The sequence below is a fragment of the Centropristis striata genome, chromosome 13 (assembly GCF_030273125.1).
Source record: "Centropristis striata isolate RG_2023a ecotype Rhode Island chromosome 13, C.striata_1.0, whole genome shotgun sequence".
NCBI classification, from domain to species: Eukaryota; Metazoa; Chordata; class Actinopteri; order Perciformes; family Serranidae; genus Centropristis; species Centropristis striata.
In genome coordinates, this window is record NC_081529.1 from 27,148,671 (window position 1) to 27,171,792 (window position 23,122).

Genomic DNA, 23,122 nt, shown 5'->3' on the forward strand with positions numbered 1-23,122 from the left:
ATATATATATATATATATATATATATATATATATATAAGCTGTGAGCTGGGACATGCAAGCCTGCCTCTAAGGAGAATGTCAGGTGACATAGTATCACTTTTATTTTTCATTGAAAGCTGATGATGAACTCTGTTCCTTGAAAGGTGTATTGTTTGTTCTTGACAAAGACTGCTATTTGTGTCCAATGGTAATTCATTAGCACAAGTCCCATAAAAACCATAGTTAGTTTAACTGAAACCACAATCTTTTTCAAAACTTAACCAAATAGTTATGTTGTCTAAATGGGTTGTGCACTGCAGCAGCTTACACGGGAAAGTGACTACTCATATTATTGGACATGGGATAAAACACAAAAAATGGTGCATAACTTTTCGTATGAGGATAGGTTGAACTAGCAGTCAATTAGCTTAGCTTAGTCTTGTAAACTAGCACCAAAATCTGCCTGCAGGGCCTCTAGAGCTTTTAAGTAATATTTTACATCTAGTGATTTAAAATTATATACGATTTTTTTACACTTACTTTTTGTACGGAATAAACAAACGAGATAAGTATGATTTTAATCAGAGAGTAATGTCTACAAACAGATATCTGCATATGAAAGCTGAATTTGTAGGCAACGGGACAATATTTTACAGAAATCTTCTTATTTCTGTTTGTAGTCCAAGTATGTCTGATCAATCACATTTGAGCAGACTTTGGTTGACTGCAGGTAAACAGATCGTATATAGGGAGGAAAAAGCAGAATGCAATGGCCGAAATACAAGCTTGGAACCCATCAGCTATCATCTGACGACAATTTAGCATTTTTAACTACATAAAGTATCGATGAAGTTACTAAGTGACAAGCAAACAGTAAAGGAAGTCTAATTATTGCTTTAACGTTGCTCCTTGTAACTGTAGAGACAAAAAAATAAAATGTGGCTGGCAGGAAGATAAAATACAAATGACTTAAAACATAATAAAGTCCAACTTTCTATGTGAATGATTCCTGTGACAAACACTGCAGTGGCTCATGACACACTACTCTCCCAGGGAGTTTACTTTGAGGTGTATTTTGGGGCGCACATCCACCAGTACATGAAGTAATCTTCCTCGGGAGGTGGGGGTGGGAGGGTGGGTACAGGAGGTTGCTAATAACAGCTGCCAGATGTGCAGAGTCCCCCGAGCCCATGCACATTCATTCTCACAGACAATGGAATGCTTGTGAGGAGCCCCAACAGGAAGTGAGGTCAGGGCTCTTGACCCCTCCCCTAAAAGCTTAGTGAGAGACACAGCAGTGGGGTAGCTTTTAAAAGTGTCCCATCATAAACCAGCTGACAGTGAGAGTCCATAAAGCCTTTGTTCTTCACATCCATTACACACTGTTCAACCTGCCCGCACTACAGCTGACAACACAGAAAGAGAACAGCAAAAGCTTTGAAGGTTAAAAGTTGTCTTCATCTTCAGCAGAAATATTGCAAAGTTGATGATATTTCTTCTTAAGTTCTTCTTTTTTTTCCTCCAGCATGAGTACTTTCCACATACCAGCTGCTGCGGGGGCGGCAGTGATGAGTGCGGTGAGAGTGGATTGCACAATCTTGATCCTTTTCTCCCCCAGTCAAACATCAGCAGACACGACATGAGTCAAAGTTGTTGAAACTGTTTAGTGGAAACCAGAACAAGACTAATTTTCTGTCTTATTTCGACTGGGCATGTATGATGAGCAGTGAGGGGGCTTTCCTGTGAATAATTTGCAATGATGTCATTTAGCCAGGTTGGGCATGCCATGCGTGAGACTGAAGGGGTACCACCTGCTTTCTTCTTTGTCAACTGTGGTTACTTTAAGAGGAAATCTACCTGAGGGTTTCGCTCTGAATCATCAGTGTTTGCCCCAACCAAAATTTCTTTAATTTTTCCATTTCCATCTTGTCTCTCAAGTTCTCTTTCAGTTTAGTTTAGTTGCACATATACAGGTATATAAAATAGATGGTAAGAGTTTTAGTAAAAAGTAAACATTGTGCACCTGGCTCAGCCAACTGGAAATGGAATAAGCTTTGTCTGTTTGGCATTTCATCTTGCTATATTTGCATATTTTTGGCCCTGTTTCCACTATTTTCATAGCTGGATGCCCAGACAGGTCCACAAAATGAAAATAAAATGAAAAATACAGACATTAATTATTGCTAACAGTTTATAAACACATTCAAACTTGGCCCCTCCTCCCCAGCTCAATGGAGCTAAGAGTAATGGGCGTAATACAGAGAGTGAGTAGGTCAACCTGCAACCACTAGTTAAATACAGAAGTAGCGGTTTCTAAGCCTGACCCTGTTCTTTCTAACCAGTTAAGTAGTTTAATTGCGTTAGTAAACCGTTAAATGTTAAGTAAACCATTTCCTCTGATCACAGAAGTTTATTTTGAAAAGTCACTATGCATGTAACTACCAGAAAGTGACACAAAACTAAAACAAAAGAGACCCTTATGTGTTCTTATCACACGCCATGGGCCGTGAAAAAGAGTTGCAACCTGATGAGTTGGGATGGGAATGTATTGTATCTGAGCAGATTGAGGGATTGCATTCATGAGTCTATATTTGTTTTTTGTTTAGGAAACCCATATTATACCTTTAAAGATCTATTCAGATGTTTTTGAACAACAATGAAGCAGATGTAGATTGTGATGATGGAAGTAGTAGTAGCAGTAGTATGAATTGTTAGTTTTAGAAAACAAATCCAAATTCCATCGGTACAGAAATCTGGGAGCTCCAAGATGTTTTGTAAGATAATTAATAAATCCTATAACAACATTACACAGATCCTTCTTCTTATCATAGACACATTACATCATCAGCCACATGGGATGACTTTGGCTTTCAGCGTAATGACTGTGAGGACATTATTACCTCCTCTGGGGTTGGATAGAGTCTCTTTGACTAGAGGCAGCACCTGCCCCACTACTTAATGTCTAGGCGCAGCCCTGGTGACTAACAAGCCCTGACTTACCTTCACCTCACCCTCCTCATTAAACCTCAGACCTGACTCATGACTAATCAGAAACAACAAATTAAATAGTGTCACAGAAGTAGAATATGCGTATTTATCTATCTACCATATTACTTTAACACTGTAGAATGAATTAATTTTAGCTTTATGCGTTTGCAGCTGGCCACTGCTCTCAGGGGAAACTGATCCAGGATGAGCTTTAGAGTGTGGGCTTTGGTTCACGCTGGGATCTGCTAGGAGAGAGGAAGTGAAGAGGTGGAACATCTGGACTTCATTTGTGTGCTCCGGAGTGGAGAAAAGGGTCCAGAAATAGTCTTAAAAAGTATTTTCCATATTAATTGCTGTCCACAAACCCGCCTAGTCGTTATATTTCGACACTGAGACTCGCTACTCTTTATGGGCATATGACGTTTCCATACACTGTCTCCCGCATGTGTGTGGGTGTGTGTTTGTGTGTGTGTGTGTGAGCGCGTATTGTTTGCGCGCGCCTCCCTGACGCTCCACAGCCCCGTGGAGCTGTTGTTCCCAGAGAGCTGCAGGACAATCAGACGGACTGTTGGGATTAGAGCGACAAAGGAGAAAGTGCTGCTTTAAGAAAAAGTCTTTTATCGCTCCTTATTTTTATTAATCGTCTCGCTTTTGGGGAGAGCTTTTCTAATGTTTCCGCGCTGGCGCACAGACCGGTATGGATTTACCAAAGACTAGACGAGACACGCCGTGTAGTCCTCCACTAAAGTTTTGATTGTCAACGCTGCCTCTCGACCCCGGAGCCGAGGAACTTTGACGCAGCGTTTGTGGAAAGCGGTGACCACATGTGAGGACATTTGGAGACAAATATTTTTCGGAGCGTCTTTTCGCTGCTCTGTACTGAATCTCTCATGGGGTGAGTAAAAGTATTGTTAGTGTGATAGTCTGTATGTGCTGCTGCAGCCTAACAAAAGAGTCTGATGTGTGTCTACTGTAATATGCCATGCAGTTTGAGTTGATTCCAGTAAACTCGAGGTTGCTTCATCGCAGGAATGACTACTCATTTAGCCCAAAATGAACTGAAAGTCTCTTTTGACGCGCAAAGTCCCGTTGACTCACAAACACCTTTGACAGCAGAATTGCCAAAATTAAGTAACACACTACTTCTGCTGTATTGGTCGCTATACGCTTCTGCAGCCTGCATTGAATATTTGGATTCCGTGTGTTTGTTAAACACACTGTGTGTTTTAATGAATAACATTGTGTGGTGTTAAATATTAACACGCAGGGCTACAGCTGTCGATCATACACGGGGGGTTGCATTAGGGGGGGTCAGTGCAGTTTGCTGCATCATATGTCGTCTGTAATGCTGTTGTTGGGGACGAGCTGCGTGCACCCCGGGCGCGTCCATGCAGGGGCCCTCCACACACACATTTCCTTGGAGCCGTTGCGCAGCCTGCTGTGCCCCCCCACCCCACCCCCCCTGCTCTGACCCCTCCGATGTTGTTGAGGCTTGTTCATCCGTCACTCTAAAGAAGGCATTGTATTGAAAGGATGTATTAATAAGACAAAAGCCCCCATTATCCCCCATGTACCGGAGTTAATCTCATGGGGCTGGAGATGCTCCCCAGAGGAAGGCAGCACAGAGCTTTAACAAGCAAGGTCTTAACACACTACAGTACAGTGTTGTCAGAGATTTAAACTGAGCAAATATTACAGTAACAATATAAATACACTGTCATAATAACGTGCATTTGTATTATAGACAAGTCGATTGTAGTTGTGTATTGGAACCAGGGCTGGACGAAATGGAGAAAATCAAACATCACAATATTTTTGGCCAAATACCTCCGATATTGTAGAGTTGACCATTGGTGCATTTACACAATGAGTTTTTTAAAAAGCGAATAATAAAACAGCTTACAGTGCGGTAAGTTCAGAAAATGACATCACTTTTCTGTAATGTGTCCTTCAAAGACTTTTTAAGACTTAATTTCATACAATAATATCTATATATAGCCCAGCCATAATTGTAACATTTGCAGCATCTTAGCCCTGTTTCCTTATCACCGCTATCAGACCAAACAGCATGTTTGTTTCTGTGTCTGAAAACGCTGCAGAGGGGGATGCATAGGTGTCAACAGTCCAGCCATGAGGCATCCTGTTGTGAGAGAATCCTCAAATCACAGTGAGATAAGATGATAAGGAGGAGGAACTAATGTTTATTGCCCAGATAAACTCCCCAATCCGTCATCCTTGCTGCTGTGGACGGCCTGCTTCAGTCTGCACAGTGTTGTGCTCATTAGCAGGCTCACTGAAACGGAAAAGGCTTGTAGCGGCATTTTCTCAGTTGAAGCAAGAACACCAAAGTCACAAATACAAACGGATGCTACAAAGCCTGTCAAATTAAGACGAGCAAACATCTTTCTGTGATAACATCAGGACTAGGGGGTGAAGAGGAAGCACGCTCAGCAGCATTAGAAGAGGACTAGCAAGTGTTGAAGGCCCTGTCAGCAGGTTCATTGAGACTGTAGAGCAGCTCTGTTTGTTTGGGGGGTGCATGCGCTGCCGCTCATGGACTCAGATGCTTCTCCCAGCATGCCTTGGACTGGCTCAAGACAGTTCATGATACAGCCGGCCGGCCGTCTGTGTTTGGCCACATGGCTCATTGCACCAGAACAAAACCTGCCACCCCACCAGGCCTGCCTGCTGCCAGGCTTCTTCACACACTTCACCATCCTTGGCCTGGGTGAGAGTTACCCCAGGGTGCTGTGAAGAGCGCCAACTTACTCGCCAGACAGCTTCAGGCACACGCAGCCTTTCCCAGACACTTACCAGTCTACAGAGACTTTCAAATCTTTTATGTTAGAGCGCAGGCAGACTGACTCTGTCCAGCAGCCAATGACATCATGACTTATGTGTTGCTCAGGGCTCATATAAAGTCTTGAAAGTTTGTAAAATGCTTAATTTTTAACGTTATCTTTTCAAGGTCACTCATGCAAACCGAAAATAAGTTAATATCTAAAATGAGACAATCCAGTTGTCTGGATCGACTGACATGGGCACCAAAGTGAAAAGGAGGCGATTTGACATGATGAGATTCAACTTCATTGTCATTAAACAGAGTAACAAGTACTAGGACAAAGCCGTTTTCTGTTCTGCTCTCCTGCTTCATGAGGACGACCATCTGCTTTTCTTTACGCAATTGCATCAATAGTAACAATTTAGATGTGACAATTAAGGATACGAAAGTCTGGACATTTTGGGTTTCAGTACCTTGAAAGTCCCTGCATTTACTCTTTAAAAGCTGAACAAATCCCGGTTGTTGACCTCGCTCTGTGTGCTCAGCAGCCCTGTTTTCATCTACAAGATGACTGCTGTAATCAGACCCGCTCAATGGGGACTGCCAGAGATAGCGTGAGAAATGGAGACAAATAGATGAGTTGAATAAATAAATAGATGTATAAGTGCATGGACGGATAAATAAATTAATGGCAATTCAGCGGTGGGAACTGGATTTGAGGGACTTTTTTTAATGGAACGGGTCACTAGGGGGGTTGAAGGCGGGGATGGGTGGTGGGTGGGTGGTGGGTGGTGTCGATCCCTGAAGGATGCTCGGGTTTCAGCTCAGGCCTGAGAGCGGTTGCTATAAGGAAGCAGCGAGAAGGGTTCTCCTTTGGGAGACTCACTTCTCTTTTGTTCAGCACTTTATTGAGGCCGATCAGAGGAGTGACAACACTGAAAGATCAGAGGAGTGACCTGCCAGAGGCAACCTGGTTTTACCTGGTTAAATGAAACCAGTCAGAGTATACACAACTTTTTAAAAAGAATAGGAACCATGGCAGATCACAGGAGACAATGCATGTGTTTATACATTGCTTTCAGGCTCTGTGATGTTAATAGTGTTCTGCAGAAAGCCATCTGGGTTCTCCAGGCTCAGAGTTCCCCCTTTAGCTGAAAAACACTTTCCTTGGGTGTGGCAGCTGGAGCAAAATAAACGCCTTCTGTTCGCAAGCTGCCGAAGCACAAGTCACAACACAGCTGACAGCGTGTGGCTTCAGAGCCAAGCTGGGAGTGTCTGAGATCAGAGAAATAAATATGGCGTCCTCTGATTTTTACTCATTTTGTAAACACAATAGCATGTCACTAAAGGTCACAATGACTGTTTGCTCTTTGCTGGGAGGTAGAGAAATACACATGTGCACTTACTTGCACTATCTGTCTCTCCTTTTCAAAACAACCGTTCTCCGTTGCTGTCAGTGCTGTTCTGATTATAATATAAACATTTACACTATGTGAGGATTTCACTGCGACTATTTTAAGAAGGTGTTTTACCCAACAAAAGAATCAATTAGCTTTAAAGTCTCCTGTTACATTCCTTTTCCACTTGAAGGACTTGGACAAACTTTAGGACCCCCCATGACCAGGCGCTGATGCTTGTAGCAGCATGCCAGGATTTCCCTACACTCTGCGGTGAGGATCAGTCTGTTCTTCTGTCACATTTCAAGCTTGGACCAACCCCCTTGTACTAAACTGCTGCCAGTTGGAAATAATGCTGTAAATGGTTTTTAGCGCTCTGACAGGCATTTTTTCATTGTGCAACGCTGCTCCAAAGACAGGAACATTATACATCTTTCTGAGACAATGACAAGTAGATTGAAGACAAGGTTTCTGGTTACTGCTGTGGCTTTGGATGGGGTCGGCAGCACTTTGCAGCCTCTCCTTAGGTTATCCAGTGTGATTTATGAACTGGATAGGAACAACCTCATACTGTCTGTTCAAGCAGCAGGCTTAATCAGTGTGGTCATGTCGTGGTTTTCCTTATTTCTGGTCATTCTCAGCGCTCTCTCTCCAGCGAACTTGGAGCAGGTACACATGAAGATGCTGTGGTTTTGCAGACCCCCTCCTCCTGTTTCTTCTTCTCTCTTGGAAGCCTTTGTTATCCAGTCAGCTTTGTTTGTGCAGCTGGAAAACTCAGCGGGATTACTTCAACACCCCACCTCCCCAGATCCAGAAGTAAGCTGGAAACGGTTCTTGGATTTTGAATTGCCCCATGCAGCCAGTAAGAGTCTGTTGAAGCCATTCATTTTGCTTGGAACTAAAAGTTAGGAACTAAAAGTTCAGCTGATCCCCTCCCAATGAGCTCTGTCTGTTTTTTAATAATGGGCTGATTTTAAAAATAAGGCAAAATAGCCAACTGTTATGGCCTGTTTTGTTAAAAAGATCTATTAAGATTGTGTATCCTGTAAAGGCCTTTGCTTCAGTCTTTCCAGGCTTAAAGACAGGATGGAATTAACCTCCAGCCAAACACAAGCCGGGTCATGACAAAGGCCAGACTGCTCCATTGCAACTGACAGATTGAGGGGAAGCGGAATCTGTTTACTTAATGTGACAACTGCTCAAACATGTTCATTTCAGATGAGCCTTGTCGAGGTCAAAGTCAAGTAGCTGTTGTCTCGTCCCCTCTGAAAGGCTTCACCTCAGCAGTACTCTCTTTCTGACCTGTTTGTTATTTTTGCAAAAATATCCCTTTGGCAAGCCACTCTGCCCAAACCTTGCATAAGGCTTGTAAAGCTGCATAAAAAGCCAAGTTATTTACAGTGGGGCCTTTTCTTTTAAAAATGTTTTACTCGTGCCAGGAAGTAAAACAGACATAGTATCCCTCCAAAACTCTGTAAGGTTAATACCCTCAGGTTTCTTTCCATGCACACATCCACCAGTCTTTAAATGCAGGTTGTATTGGCCCTACACACATATTTTTGCACAGTTTACAATTTCCTGATGCCAAAGAGGCCGATTTATGTTTTTCAAGAAATAAATTTGCTCTTCGAAGCAAGAAATCCTTTAATTGTATAAAATACCGAGGAGCAACAGTAGGCTGTGTGGACACAACAATGTTCCCTCACCAGGCAACCATGTTTTTCTCCAACAACAGAGCTGTGTTTAATGGATGTGTGTTTGCCAGAGGAGTCTGGAGTTGTTTTCTTATGCTGGACCATGAGGAGAAATGGAGGGCCTCCATCAATTCATCATCTTATCAGCCGGCGCTCAGCAGAAGCAATCAGGGCAGCTTTCTGCCCCTGTGTGTCAGCCTGTGTTGATGCTATCATTTTCCATTGTGAAGCTCTTTGTTTTGTCGCCAGCACCTTCCCCTCTCTCCTCCGCATGGCATGCTGTCCCGTGACGGTTTGTGATGATGCTCACTGCAACATCAGTGGAACAGACATGAATGTCACAGTCACAGCAACTTCTCCACACTACTAACATACACAATTGATCGGATATACAGCATGTTGTCATGTCTCGTGTTCCATGCAACAAATAATCACAAGCTCTCTCACGGCAACCTCACAGTTTTTCAATGAAGCAACAGAACTTGAGAAGGGGTGGAGTTCAAGGTCTAGCAACAGAGTAGAATAGGAGTAGGGAGCCAGGACAAAAGACACCTAAAGAGGGTTCAAAGCCATTCATTATTGGAGACCTCATTGTAAAGATAAGGACATGGGAAGGTGTGAGGGGGGCCGAGCAGCTGAAACTTGAATCAAGACCTGAAGTTTCTGATGCAGGCAAGGCAGCTTTATTGACCTTCTTACTAAGGTTACCAGAACAATCAATTCTTCCAATTTTTTTCAGTACCATGTGTTTAAAATGGTACAATCTCCACCTTCAATAGAATCAGTGCTGAAGCTATTAAAAAGAACAGATCTACCATCATATTTTCAACCTAAGGCTTCCAGATGAAACAATCTGGATGTGTTTTTGTTGTTGTTATTGAGTGACTTTTTTCAGTCCCACCACTATTTGCAGGTTATTATAAAAAAAGGAAAATATTCTCCTATTTTTGTGTTCCTACTTTAAAAAAACATTTTTTTAAGTGCTATCGAAATTATCAAGTATTTTTTTTTTTTAAGTGAAAGTTTCTCTACTTCTTGTTGTTTCACATCTGTCAGACTGTATGTGACTTTTCTTAAAGTCTGCATGTGGTTAACACAATCTTACCTTGATACGTATTAACCTGACAACCAAAATCACAAGCAACAGAGCTTGTGCATGTGTGGTTTTCTGCTGTTCCATCTACAGCTTGAATTCTCAGAATAGTTCTCAGGGCAGTTTGCACATGCATGCTGCAGGACTATATGTTTTTGTCTCCAGGGGTTAACTATAAGAATGACAATGGTAACACAAGAGTTAGGACACATACGTACAGTTTTGCAAGAAACTACAGAGAGTAGAGTTTCCTGAATGGAGAGCTGATTGCACAGTATGTGCTGTAATGAAGTCTTTAATAGGGCCTTATAAGAACATGTCTGCCCCAGATGTGTGCTAAATAAATCCTTCTTGATGTGCATTTAATCACCTCTTTGTGGCCTTGTCTTTTGATCTCTGTGGTGAAGTTTAAAATATATACGAGAGGAGGGGGGGGGGGTGTTAGAGTGAGGGCTCTTTTTCTCTGCGAATCAGGGAGCTGCTTGAAATGGGAAATATGCAAAATAGAGCGATATAAAAACATGAATAATTAGGAAGACAGTGACTTAAGTTGACAGGAATGGTCCGAGGGTGAAGGTATTACAGTAATTGCCTCTCAGGCGCCACCCTTGGAGATCCCCCACCCCCCAATGGGGCAGACTGGGGGTGGGGGTGTCTGCCGGTCATGCGGGTTATGGCTCCTGAGGCTGTATGATGCCCTTTTTTTACGCAGCTCTTTGTCTCCAGCTCCTCTCACTGCCACTCTAAGAGCCACCGCACATGAACAGCTGCCATAAATAAAGCACTGCAAAGTTGCAAGAGATGAACTGACTGAGGAGAGGAACAGAAATCTAGTCACTTTGACACACGCAGGAAAAAAAACACTTTTTGTTCTTGACTGAACTGTGTTGACAGACTGGACTCCTCAGAAGAGGCTGTACCCAAACTGTCAAACTGTTTGACGAGTGAAAGGGTAATCCCTAATTAAACGATGAAGCCCCGTGTATTGGGGACACCCACTCCACTAATATCTAGCAGCTTATACGCAGTTTAAATGAACTGTGTTAGCATAATAACGGACAAAGAGAGCTAAAAATAAAGCTGAAAAACAAAGGGGAACCATTTCATATGATGTTAAAACAGAACTACGTTATTATTTGCTTTTCATCAAATAACTTGACGCAGGTATCGTGATTGATGCGACACTTCTCCTTTCTTATTTTAGTCATAGAAAAAGGGATGTGATTTGTGGATAACTGTGGCACGGTTTAGCAAGTCACAGACATATGTTTGCCAAGTTTTTTCTCTATTATATTTGTTCCCCCGGTCTAGTTCCTCTCCAAGCTTTTGAGATATTGCAGGCCCCCATCTCATATCTCCCCGTCTGTTCTTCCTCTAGACCGTGCAAGTTACAGCGCAACACTGAAACAGGCTCTCTTCTTTCTTGTTTGTACTTCCCCTAAAACCCTTAGTTTTCATTTGCGTGGGGATTTCATGAGCCGTTGGGTGTTTCAAAACAACAGATCCTGACGACTTATTTGCCTGTGTTTCACTCCTCCATCCTCAGCCCACGCTTTTGTCCCTCGAGTACGAGATCCAGAGTGTGAAACCACTGCCAGACACCACTGTGTCAGACTTTCTGTCTCTTAGTAAATAACCTTAAATGTAACTGTCTCATAGACAGTTTCATTTTTGTGTTTATTGTGTATGTTTCAAACATAAATTCATAATCATTTAAGTTCATAAAGTCATTAGAAGTGCAATAAATAGGGTGTTAAAAGGTTGATAAGATATATGTTGCCTAAAGGATACTTGAAATGTTTGGCTAAAAATGTATTGCCCTGAATGTAAGGTTTTTACTGTACAACCCACCCAACCTGTAACAGGGTCACAGTCTAGTAGAGGCATTGTGGGAAACGTTAAGTTGTGTGGTGAGGTCATGTCAGTTGCATTATGGGTCAGAGCAACATTGAACATGGCGCACACGGTAATTTTCCTTTATATGTTTCATTTGTATTTATGTTGTTAATGTACCCCATTGTGGAAGTTGGTGATGCATTTGAAGATATTTATTTTATTTGAGCACTTTTCTGTTATGCTTCAGACTTCTTAATGGACACTACTACGAGAGACTCAACAGTGAGTGGGAGTTGTATGTGTTCCTGGCCATTATTTGGTTGGACTGGTGTAATTAGAATAAACATCTGAAAACGTTTAAGAAAGAACAAAAAAAAATGTGCATGCATAGCACTCTTCTATATTGACCATTGATTGCTAAAGAAAAGTGTAATTTAGTCCTGAGAGCTTGAAATGACTGCATTTGTTCTTTATGTAAGTGTTTCTTTGGATGACATAGTAGGAAGTTGAAGTTGCAAAAGCATGTCAACTGTGCAACTTTACTCCGGTGTTTTGGGCATCAGTTTTATCAGAGAGGTTGTCGGCAGTGAGGCGTATAACACAGATAACAGCAACAGCTTAAGATAAGCTCAGGCAGTCATGGTGAGTGAGGATGAAAGAACTGTTCTGGGTTTATTTTGACCTTCCAGGAGAGACGCTGTTTAGTCTGTGCTGTGTCCAAGGTTGTTTGAAGGACCATTCATGTCACAGCATGAATCCTCTTCATCCCAGTTAGTGATACTGGAAACATAATGCTTTTTCCTGGAAATTGACTTGCAGACAATCAATAGTGTTGCTGTGCTGATGTGAAAAGGTTCACACACATACACACACACACACACACACACACACACAGAGGCCCGGGGCTGATGATGGATAGAGCAGCAGAGACACGCTGCAGCCACCTGCCAGCAGACACAGTCCATCCCTGTTTTTTCTATGGTTGCAAAGCGTGACTGCATGGAGCTGCAAAAAAAGGAGAAAAAAAAGGCCTGCCATAACGGGCCCATGTGTGCCGTGGCTTGTATAGTAGCAGTGAGCTGGCAGGGTTAAGACAACGTCATCGCTGATAAAGTTTAAGACATGGAAATGAGTAAAGAGTGACTGTGGGCGTGTATCTTTCCGTTTAGGCATTTGCATGTATTGAAGCTTCTGTGGTAGCAGTGGTAAAAAATTTGTGGTGGCAAATAGCTGTCTTTTCTCCCTTGCAAGTGGCATGTCAACACTTGACTGGGGGAAATGCTATGACCACAATGCTGTGCTCTGAATATGGAATTTTCCTCGCAGCTCTTCTGCTGAACCTCTGTCATTCAATCACATTCACACCTTTTAGTTTACTCGGGTTGAGATGCTGAAAAGGACACAACATTTAGATTACATCCTGTTTGAAAGTAAAGACTCGCTTGCAACACAATTTAGTTTATAATATTCATCACCTACAGGAAGTTGCTATCGGCCTCAAATCCTTACATTTCCTTTACATATGAGTGCTGATATTACAGCAGCAGCTTACAGACTGTTCTTTAGTCTGGGGCTGCAACTAATCATTGTTTTATTTGTGATGAATCTGCCAATTACTTTCTTAAATAATAATTTGGTCTATAATATGTCAGAAATAGAAATGCTTTTTAAAGTCCAAGGTGATGTTTAAATCTTCAAATCTTGATCTTTAAATGTCTTGCTTTTTCAGTGCAAAACCCAAAGATATTCAGTTTAATATGATAAATAACAGAGAAAAATATTTTAAATGACTTTTCATTTAGTTTCTGTTTATTTTTTTCTGTCGATCCACTGAACAATTAGTCGTCTAATTGTTGCAGAGCAGCAGGGGGAAGAAGAAAGGTGCAGACTGATTCTGCTCACAGTTACAGCAAAGACTGCTGTGTAACTGAACAGGAAAGCACAAATCACAGCAGCAGATGCTTTCTGTGTATCCATGATGGATTACCTTGTGGCTGAGATGAAGTCTATTCCAGAGGAAGAGCCTGGTGTCTCATAGAGGCCGCAGGAAGTCATTAAATCTCCCTAAAATGGAAAATATACATGATTAACTTTTTCATATTATAGTCTAAACAAAGATGATCTTTGTGTTATAGTGTCATGCTGCTGGCATTTTAGAGCAGATTCTGTACTGTAACATAAAACAGGCTGGGTTGGTGCTTTGTTGCCACTACAGCGGCTCGTGAGCAGCAAGTATGAAGGGGAGATGGAGAAAGATGTGTTACAGGATGTTTCAGACCACAAACGGCTCAACAGCATGACACAATGTGTGATTCTTCCTGGTAAACAATTAGTAAACACATTTAAATGCAAACAAGATAAGCTGCAATTGTAAACTGTACAAACACAAGGTTAGTCGGCGCTCTTATCTAGACCAAAATGTTTGTGTTAGATTGTACATGTGAGTGAAACTGCGCGTGTGTGTACACAGAAACGTGGACATGCATGCTGTGTCAAGGGTTAGGACGGTTTTCCTTTTTAAGTGCTTTCCCCCCAGAGAAAGTGGAGCCAGGTTTAAGCAGAGTGTGACAGGTAGCAGGTGGTGTAATGGGGCGTCGTTGCCTTGGTTTTTGGTGAGCAGACGCTCGGCTAATTGGAGCTTATCAGGTGTTTCAGGGAAAAACACCTGAGGCTTTTGTGCAGCCGTCAGTCCCGTGACGGAGAGGGGACTCTGCTTCTTGTTAGGATTAGGAGTAAACAAGAGTCAGCTTTCAGCAGCCTCTCTTTTGAATCATCTTTCGGAAGTAAGAACATTTACGCGGCTGTTTGCAAGTGTGGTTCTACAGTCGATAAAAGCACGTTTTCATTGGTACATGCGGCTGTGAAAAGTCGGCATAGCTGTGAAAACTAAACACCACTTTGGGGTCATGTGTTTAAGTGCACCACAAGGGCATCTCAGCATCATATTCAAAAGATGAGGAACAAACACTTTTAGTGATGATCAGGCTCATGTGAGCTTTCTGCCTCATGTGACTTGTTTGTCTTTTTGGTGCCCCTTTTTACCCTCCACAGTTGTTTCTTTCATAACCTTTTCTAACTGGTTCTTAGCTCCACTGTGAAATCCAGACAGGATATTATGCCATTTGTCTTTCCGTAGCCTCTCCACACCTTCACAGACATCACACAGTTGTGTATGAAATCATAGAAACCCCAAAGGGCAGGGGGATATGGCCACAATGTATTGTAAGCCTGTTTTGTATACTTGCTGTTGACATTTGGTTATCCACATAATTTAAAAAAAGAATTTGAATTTTGAATTAATTTGTTTGTTTTGGAAAAGGGAGGGTTTTTTTTACACATACTTCTATTATTAAAAAAAGTTTAAAGTTTTGATTATAAAGCATTATTCTGTTTTCATTCCTTTAAGGGTCATTGAAACTGATAATAATAATTGTGTTATACTGTAAACCATGAAACCACAATATTTTATGAGATGGTTATCGTTCCGTGAAAAACTAATAAAATTTGAATTGGTTCATAAAATATTAGCTGTGAATAAACACTAGTAATATCAATATGATAGCTAGCATATTGTTTGTTGAGCTATGTTTGGAAATGCTATGACAACATTTTAAGCAATGTGTTGTGTCTACTATGGAAGTGTGATAGTGATGTCTGGGTCGAACACATGACACAACTTGGATGACGGGTCGGTCTGGAAGGAGGGCTTACAGAGCAGGAAGTCCGCTGTCGGCCAATCGCCATGGAAACATCTGAATGGCACACGGCAGGTAGAGGTTCAGGGCAGGGCTGCGGCGAGACGGTGCTGTAGGCAAACCAGCCCGTCAGGTTTCACACAAATAGTGAAATCCCTGTGATGACAGACGGCAAGGACCGGAGGTGACAGGAGGACCTTGTGCTGTCTACACAGCACATGTGAGACCAGTCAGGGGCAAACAGAGAAGCACAGAGATAAAAAACCAGTGCGTCTTTCTCTTAGCAGACTGGAGACTGCAGTGATACAGAGCTGGTTTATATATTGGCTGACTTTTCCATTTATAAAATCATTATAGGCTGCAATAATGTAACCTAATGTAATTTCACTGGTGCAGCTGGCACATGTGCTCAGCCTCAAGCCTCCTATTTGTGTCTATTAATGGAGCTGAAAAGCATGGGGAGGGGGGACAAGCTGCCCTGATACAGCATTTCTGATAAGGGAGTGCTCGACTGTAAATACATTTTTGCTATGAAACAGTTGCAGCTGCCAAATGGAAGTGTGCTGTCCCATTATTAAGGCTGAAGGGCAATGCTATCCGCACTAAAGGAGACTATTGTTCTTTGTTCCTGCTTGAGGAAACAGCATGCCGGTTAATATTGGCAACCAATAGCAGCAGTGTGTCAAACCTGCCTGCATGCACGGGAATGCTTTGCTGCACGACTCTGTGTCTGTCACAAAATTGTGTGAAGAAAGATGCACGTGTGAAGAGGTGCAACACGTCACATTGCTGTGTGTGTGTGTGTGTGTGTGTGTGTGTGTGTGTGGACGTCACAGAAGTGATGTCTCAGATTCCAGCCTTTGTGTCCAGATGCCGTTCCACATGCATGCTCTCTGTCTGGCTTTGTCTCATTCCCTCTCCATCTTTCAGTCTCTCTGGTTTTGGGTCCAGCAGGACAGAGAAGAGGTTCAGCCCCAGTTTCCACTAAAGGTTTCCAATTAAGAGCGAGCTGCAGAAGACAAGCATTAGTGTTGAGTTACTTCTGGAGCAGACATGCAGAGGGATCCTGTTGCTTTTGACAGGTTTAAGACACCAGCTCCACCTCTAATTAGATTTCCAGAGTCTCCAACCTTCCTTTGTTTTCAGCCCTGGAGCTGCACCTCATTTTATTTTGTTGTTGAAAGCTGAGTCATTTGAGGCCAAAATTAGTGGTTTACAATGTTTTTGTTAATTTGTGTGGGTGCATTATAAAACTTTATTAAGTATATTATTTTTTCCCGCATTGGTCTCAAGCTTGTTTATGTATTCAGACTACAACAACATAAGCCTTAAAACCATAAAACATAGTGTCATTGTATGTGTATATAATTACACAATATAGTAAATCTGACATATGCAAAATGATGTATGATTTACTTTTGATGCATCACCATCTTATAAAGTCAGGGAAACTCCCACCTTTCCCTCATGAGCATCTATTTGATTAGCTTGTGTGAACTGGTTGGAAGGGGAGGGTCGGGATGAAGAGGTCTGGCTGATCCACAAGCTATGCTGAAGTTTCGAGAGGTAGCTCACTGGAGTGGAATGGTTCGCTCCCCACAACAATGCCATGTGTTGACAGCCGAGTGCTCGGACAGGGTTAGTGGAATGTCCCCTTCAGACTGCGAGTCCTTTGTCTGAGCACCAGCACTCACAGAGTATTTATTCTTCTACCTGAAGATGATCTCTGCCTGCACAGGTTCACCAGCCAAATAAAGGAAACATTTTTGAATATAAATATTCCTCAGAGTTACCTCACAGAGTCATTTTTTATGATAATATACAACTCCCCTGTGAGCTGCTGGATTATGACTTTCCATTGCTTTAAACCACAACAAGCTGCAACTGTTGCCTGCGTGGGTGTTCAGTTTGGGATGTGATAAATGGACTGAGTTAGTGCAGCGTGTTCACTGTGCAGCTATTCATTTATGTTATGTTGCTGTTGGCATTTGTTTGAAATGTAAATGCCAATTCCTAATTTTGGAGCTGGACAATTGATCAAATTTTATTTTGGCTTCCAACGATAATGAAAAAAACAAAAACATAATTGTGCTGTATTCTGTTTTACAACGATGCTAACTTTAATATCTAGACCTCTTCCCAACAGCATATATCTTTAAAATGTAGCCCTGCTACATCCCAAAAATTTAAATTTGCATTAATTGGATTACTTTTGTTTATTGCATTAAATATTTCGAATTAATCACAACTATGAATGCTTTAATTTAGACATCACAAATGTTTGTTTATTTTTTAAATATATATCTTCAGGAGTATTCAATAGACTTTGGAAGCGCACTAATTAAAAGAAAAGTAAACAAAAAAGCCTTAAATAAAGGTATGTCAATGACTATGCATGTTAAATAATCATGATCTCAATATTGAGCAAAATATTGAATATTTTTGCCATATTCGACAATACCACAGAGTAATAATTTTTGTAATAACATACAATTCCCTTGTGAGCCGCTGGAATATTACTTTCCATTCCTTTTAGACCACAACAAGCTGCAACTGTTGCCTGCGTGGGTGTTCAGTGTGGGCTGTAACAAATGTGCACAAAAGAGTGCAGTGTAGCACTGTGCGGCCAATCGTTTATGTCATGTTGGTCTTTACTTTACATACAAATGGCAGCTCTTCAATGGAATCTGTTCATCGTTAGATCACCTCAAGGATATTTGATTTTAAAGGGTGTTCATTTTGAAGCTCCGGTCTGTTCGCTGTTCCTTCACTCTTTGACCTAAAATGTTTAGTTTCCACTGTGCAGAGTGACGAGCAGGTTGTTGCCTGGCTACTTTGTTTTGCTGAAGGACTTTGGCGAGTGCATTGCTTTGCTGAAAATGTATGTTTGCTTTGTAACAGTTCATTTCATTAGTGCAACTGAATTTCCCTTGTCACTAACCCAGACCATTCTTCCTCTCTGTGTGTCTGCAGGTGACCCACATAGAGGTCCTCAGACGTGGACAGGCAGTCTCCCTCCCAGCCTGCGGCCTCTTCCTGTCCTCTCCTTAAAGGCAATGATTGTCGGCGGAGACACTCTGCACAACTTCACTGTGTGAATGAATCTTTGCCGTAAAGCCACTGTGCTCTGCCACCCTGTCACCATGAAGAGCAAGTATTCCCAATACTACAATAACAGCCTGATCCACTCCTACTACGCCTATGCTAAGAACATGACCACGCAGGAGCTAAATAAACGTATAGAGAATAAAACGCCGCTCACCACCCTCAACCTTGTCTTCGTGGTCCTCTGCACCATCATCATCCTGGAGAATCTGCTGGTCCTCATTGCTGTCTGCCGCAACAAGAAGTTTCACTCTGCCATGTTTTTCTTCATCGGCAATCTGGCATTCTCTGACCTGCTGGCAGGCTCGGCATACATAGCCAACATTTTCCTGTCAGGGTCAAAGACCTTTGACCTGAAACCTGTGCAGTGGTTTATCCGGGAGGGGACGGCGTTTATCGCTCTGGCAGCGTCAGTCTTCAGCTTGCTGGCGATAGCTATAGAGCGGTACATTGCCATCACCAAGGTCAAGGTGTACGGCTCCACCAAAACGTGCCGCATGTTCCTCCTGATAGGAGCTTGTTGGGTCACCTCTATCCTGCTCGGAGGACTGCCCATCATCGGCTGGAACTGCATCAACGACCTCCCTGAATGCTCGGCTGTATTGCCACTCTACTCGAAGAGATACATCCTCTTTGTTGTCACCATTTTAGGGCTCTTACTCCTCTCTATTGTCATCCTCTACGTGAGGATTTATTTGATTGTACGCTCCAGCCACCAAGAAGCAACCAACTCTCCGGCCTATGCCCTTTTGAAAACTGTAACTATAGTGCTGGGTGTCTTCATTATGTGCTGGCTGCCCGCTTTTACCATCCTCCTCCTAGATTCATTCTGCAGGATACAATTCTGCCCTATCCTCTCCAAAGCAGACATGTTTTTTGGCTTTGCCACTCTGAACTCAGCGCTTAACCCAGTGATCTACACACTGCGCAGCAAGGACATGAGAAAGGAGTTTCTGCGTGTGTTGTGCTGCTGGGGGGTGCTGCAAAGTGGGCGGCCATCTGACCGTTGTCTGGTCCCTCTAAAGAGCTCCAGCTCTCTGGAACACTGCACCAACAAACACGAACATCAGACCATACCAATCATGCAAGATTGTACCACCTGTGTCTGACATGGTGCATCAGAGTACTTGACTGTGTGTGCGTGTGTGTGCGTGTGTGTGTGTGTGTGTGTGAGTGTGAGAGAGAGAGAGAGAAAGAGAGAGAGAGAGAGAGAGAGTGAGTTAGTGAGTGTGAGAGTGAGTGAAAGCATGTGTATGTGTATGAGATCAAAAGAGAGGCTGTGATGGAGAGATATTAAAAAAAAGCAAGCACAACCTGGACTGAGATGACTTGCAAGGCTTCAATGCAGACTGTTTCTTACTACAACCAAAAGTTGTGTGAATGCACAAACACCAATCAATTGTTTCACCCATGCAGCAGGTGTAAAAACACAATATTTCAAGAGGGACCAATTAAGTTGGTGAGAACTTTTCAGAAATGTGAAAATAGCTTTTAAGTGGGTACTCTCATTAATTATATGGAGTTGTGAACCATTTTCATGTATATGCCTGTCATCTTGTTTTCCTTTTTAAAACATGTAAATCCCTATAAAAAGCCAAATACTGTAGAAATATAACATGCATAATATCTTAGTTGTGGTGAGTTGTTTTGGTCCTTTCAAGAAATGCGTCAATGCAAAGCTTGCACTTTGTAGATTCATTCAGAGATCGTCTTTCTTAGTAAGGTTTAACCACATTACTGCCATACTGATATATGTATACATTAGGCCCACAGATCCATCTCTCTTTCTTTAAAGAGGTGGACACAGTGATCAGCTTCACTCAGCACTGCACTCCACAGAAGCTAAATTACCACGAGTGCTCCCTTGACAAAACCAGGGCTATATATTCCCTATATAACCTTGCTTAAACCATTTGATTAACTACAACAAACTTACATAATCTGCTTACATTTAATGCATGAAATTCTAACTTATTTGTAAGTGCTAATGTATGTATGATATATTCGAGCTCCAGCTTCCATCACTAACACCCCTTCCCTCATTTGTCCTCATAATCTGTCCCTCTTGCTTTTACTGTTGTCTTTTGTATCTTAACAGTTTCCGTCGAGGAAGGCCTAATCAGAAAGCATATTTCCTGAAGTGAGTTGGCACTGATGATTTTTACTCAATGACAGCTGCCCAGCAGCTTTGACTAATGGGCATGACGTCCTGACAGTGTTGTAGCAACATAGCAGCAATGTGCTGTCTCTGTTTGTGCCTTCCTCTTGGGGAATTAGGCTGAATGTATGTATGAAGTGTTTGGAGCAGGCGCTCCATTGTTGACAGTATTATTGATCATCATTTTGAATTACCAAGTCATTGACGAACAGAGGGTGAGATGAACAGGGTGGGTCACTCTCACTGTGAAGTCTTAAATAGCACCATGAACAAAAAAATTGTGAACATCCTGGTTTAATTTGCTAGCCACATGCATTGTGCAGCTAAAGATGTAAACATGTCCCATCTTTCCAAAGACCCCTCGCCTCCCCTACAAAATAGAAGAAGATCCAGTTTCAAATGCACAGGGGGGATCTTCCCTCCTGGGAGGTCAACTTCATCCTCATTCTCTGACATCCTACAACATGTTACTTCCTTCAGCCAAAGGAAGTCCTGTTTTTCATTGTCCGGTTCCTGTTGTTCAGGGTTACACTAACCTACTTCCTGTAGACACACATTTAAAACTCTTCTCTCCCTCAGTGTTCTTGTATATTCAGTTTTACATTTAGATGACCAAGTAGAAATGGTGAAAAGCACTTTGGCAGCTTCAGTGATGTTTGCTTTCCCACAGTTTTTTTCAGACGGAGAGGTGTTTTAATCTGTGTCCCTGTCACTTCATTGTGTTTGCTTGACTCTATGATGTTTTATAATAAATACATGAATAACTATGTATGTTTGTATGTAAGTATGTATGTATTTTGTACAGTATGTATGACTTGTGTTGTATGAAATGTCTCGTGTGCAATAGCCTTTTGTGTCCAGTAGCACGCTGCCTGTGTTAAATCGGTACAATCTGAAACACTAATGTAGGTACATAAACTTTTTGTTAATTGCATTCCCTTTTTTATAAAATAAATGAAATACTGAAATAATCTATTTTGTGTGTTTGAGTCTATTTCTGCGCTGTAAACAATTTAATTGCAGCTGTAGCTTATCTGCAAGTCCAGAGACGTCTCCCTATTGTGCCCACATCTGAGAAGTATTTAAAATGCTGCATTTAATCCAAACATGCTCTGACAAGGTCAGAAAAACACTAGCTTGAACATGAAACCCCGAAATTGAATTCAAATGCTGCTCGGCCATTAATCATGGCTCTCTTACCTAATAAAATTGTTCAGTTGCTTAAAGGCTAAGACAAGACCAGGCTTCGATGGGAAGCTGAGTAGAGGGCAGGGAGGGGGGAATAGGGTGTGGTGAGGAAGAATTTCTATTTGTAAGATAGTTTGTCTGAGAGAAGCATAAAGAAAGGCCCCGTGAGAGGTTTTGGGGGTAAGGGGGAGACTTTGGGTGAGCGGAGAGGCTGACTTACACTGGCCTTGGGAGAGTTGGGCTTGTTTCCTGTCAGACGTCCAGGATTCCTGGGTGGGAACATTGGCTGAATCAGCCCCAGGAGGCTGCGCTGCTGGGAAGTCTGCCAAGTCTTTCCAGTGCCCTGCAGGATATGACATCATGCTCAGAAACCTGTAGGTGAAGTTGTATACACAAAAACATTAAAGTCAGAAGACAAGACAGCTGTGGTTTTGTCCCTGCAAAAAAGGACAGAAAAACTAAACATGGACAAAAACACCCAATACACCCATTAATCCTCTCCAGTAGACTATGTAAACACGGTACAGACACACAACTGCCAAAACTGGAGGAAACTAAAACTGATCACAGCTCAATTAATATTGGTCTATAAATATGTAAGGAAACTGTTGATAAATGTGGCCAGGTTGGATTTGCATGTACAATATGACAGGGAGAGTATTTACAACCATGATTTGACCACCAGAGAAGCCACAGACTCCCATTTGCACAATATCAGTGACATTGTAGCGCCCCCTTGTGGTAAAATGGGCACATAACAAGTAGTGGAAAAAGTATTCAGATCCCTTACTTAAGTAAAAGTACTACTACCACACTGTGAAATGACCCCACTACTAGTAAAAGTCCTGGATAAGTAAAAGTACAAAAGTATCAGCATCAAAATGTACATGAAGTATCAAAAGTAAAAGTACGCATTATGCAGAATGGACTAACTCTGATTCTTATAACAATACCAAATATATTATTGGATTATTATTATTGATGTATTTAAGTAAGGAGCATTTTAATTTTGTCAATGCGGGATTAATCTTATTTTCTTAATATACTGTTATGATGTTTAATTCCAACAAATGTCTAATCACTTTAAATTGATCATGGTTTTCATGTTAAATCTCGACCTGAAAAGTATGTGTATAATCTGTATATTTTTTTACAGCCTACCACTCTACCTAATGAAAGTATTTAAGTCGCACAGAATTACGTTTG

The 23,122-nt window shown here is 41.9% G+C and overlaps 1 protein-coding gene and 1 long non-coding RNA gene across 2 annotated transcripts; one reads left to right on the plus strand and one right to left on the minus strand.

The window, feature by feature from the left end:
• Positions 1-3,448: 3,448 nt before the first annotated feature.
• On the plus strand, positions 3,449-21,703 carry s1pr2 (sphingosine-1-phosphate receptor 2). Its single transcript, XM_059348793.1, has 2 exons — positions 3,449-3,863; positions 18,439-21,703. Exon 2 carries the CDS (start codon positions 18,564-18,566, stop codon positions 19,677-19,679), a length of 1,116 nt encoding a protein of 371 aa, XP_059204776.1. The 5' UTR covers positions 3,449-3,863; positions 18,439-18,563; the 3' UTR covers positions 19,680-21,703.
• On the minus strand, positions 8,817-22,246 carry LOC131983949 (uncharacterized). Its single transcript, XR_009395515.1, has 3 exons — positions 22,137-22,246; positions 13,758-13,834; positions 8,817-9,150 (listed from the first exon to the last, which is right to left on the minus strand). It is a non-coding gene; the product is annotated as an uncharacterized LOC131983949 (long non-coding RNA).
• Positions 22,247-23,122: the final 876 nt, after the last annotated feature.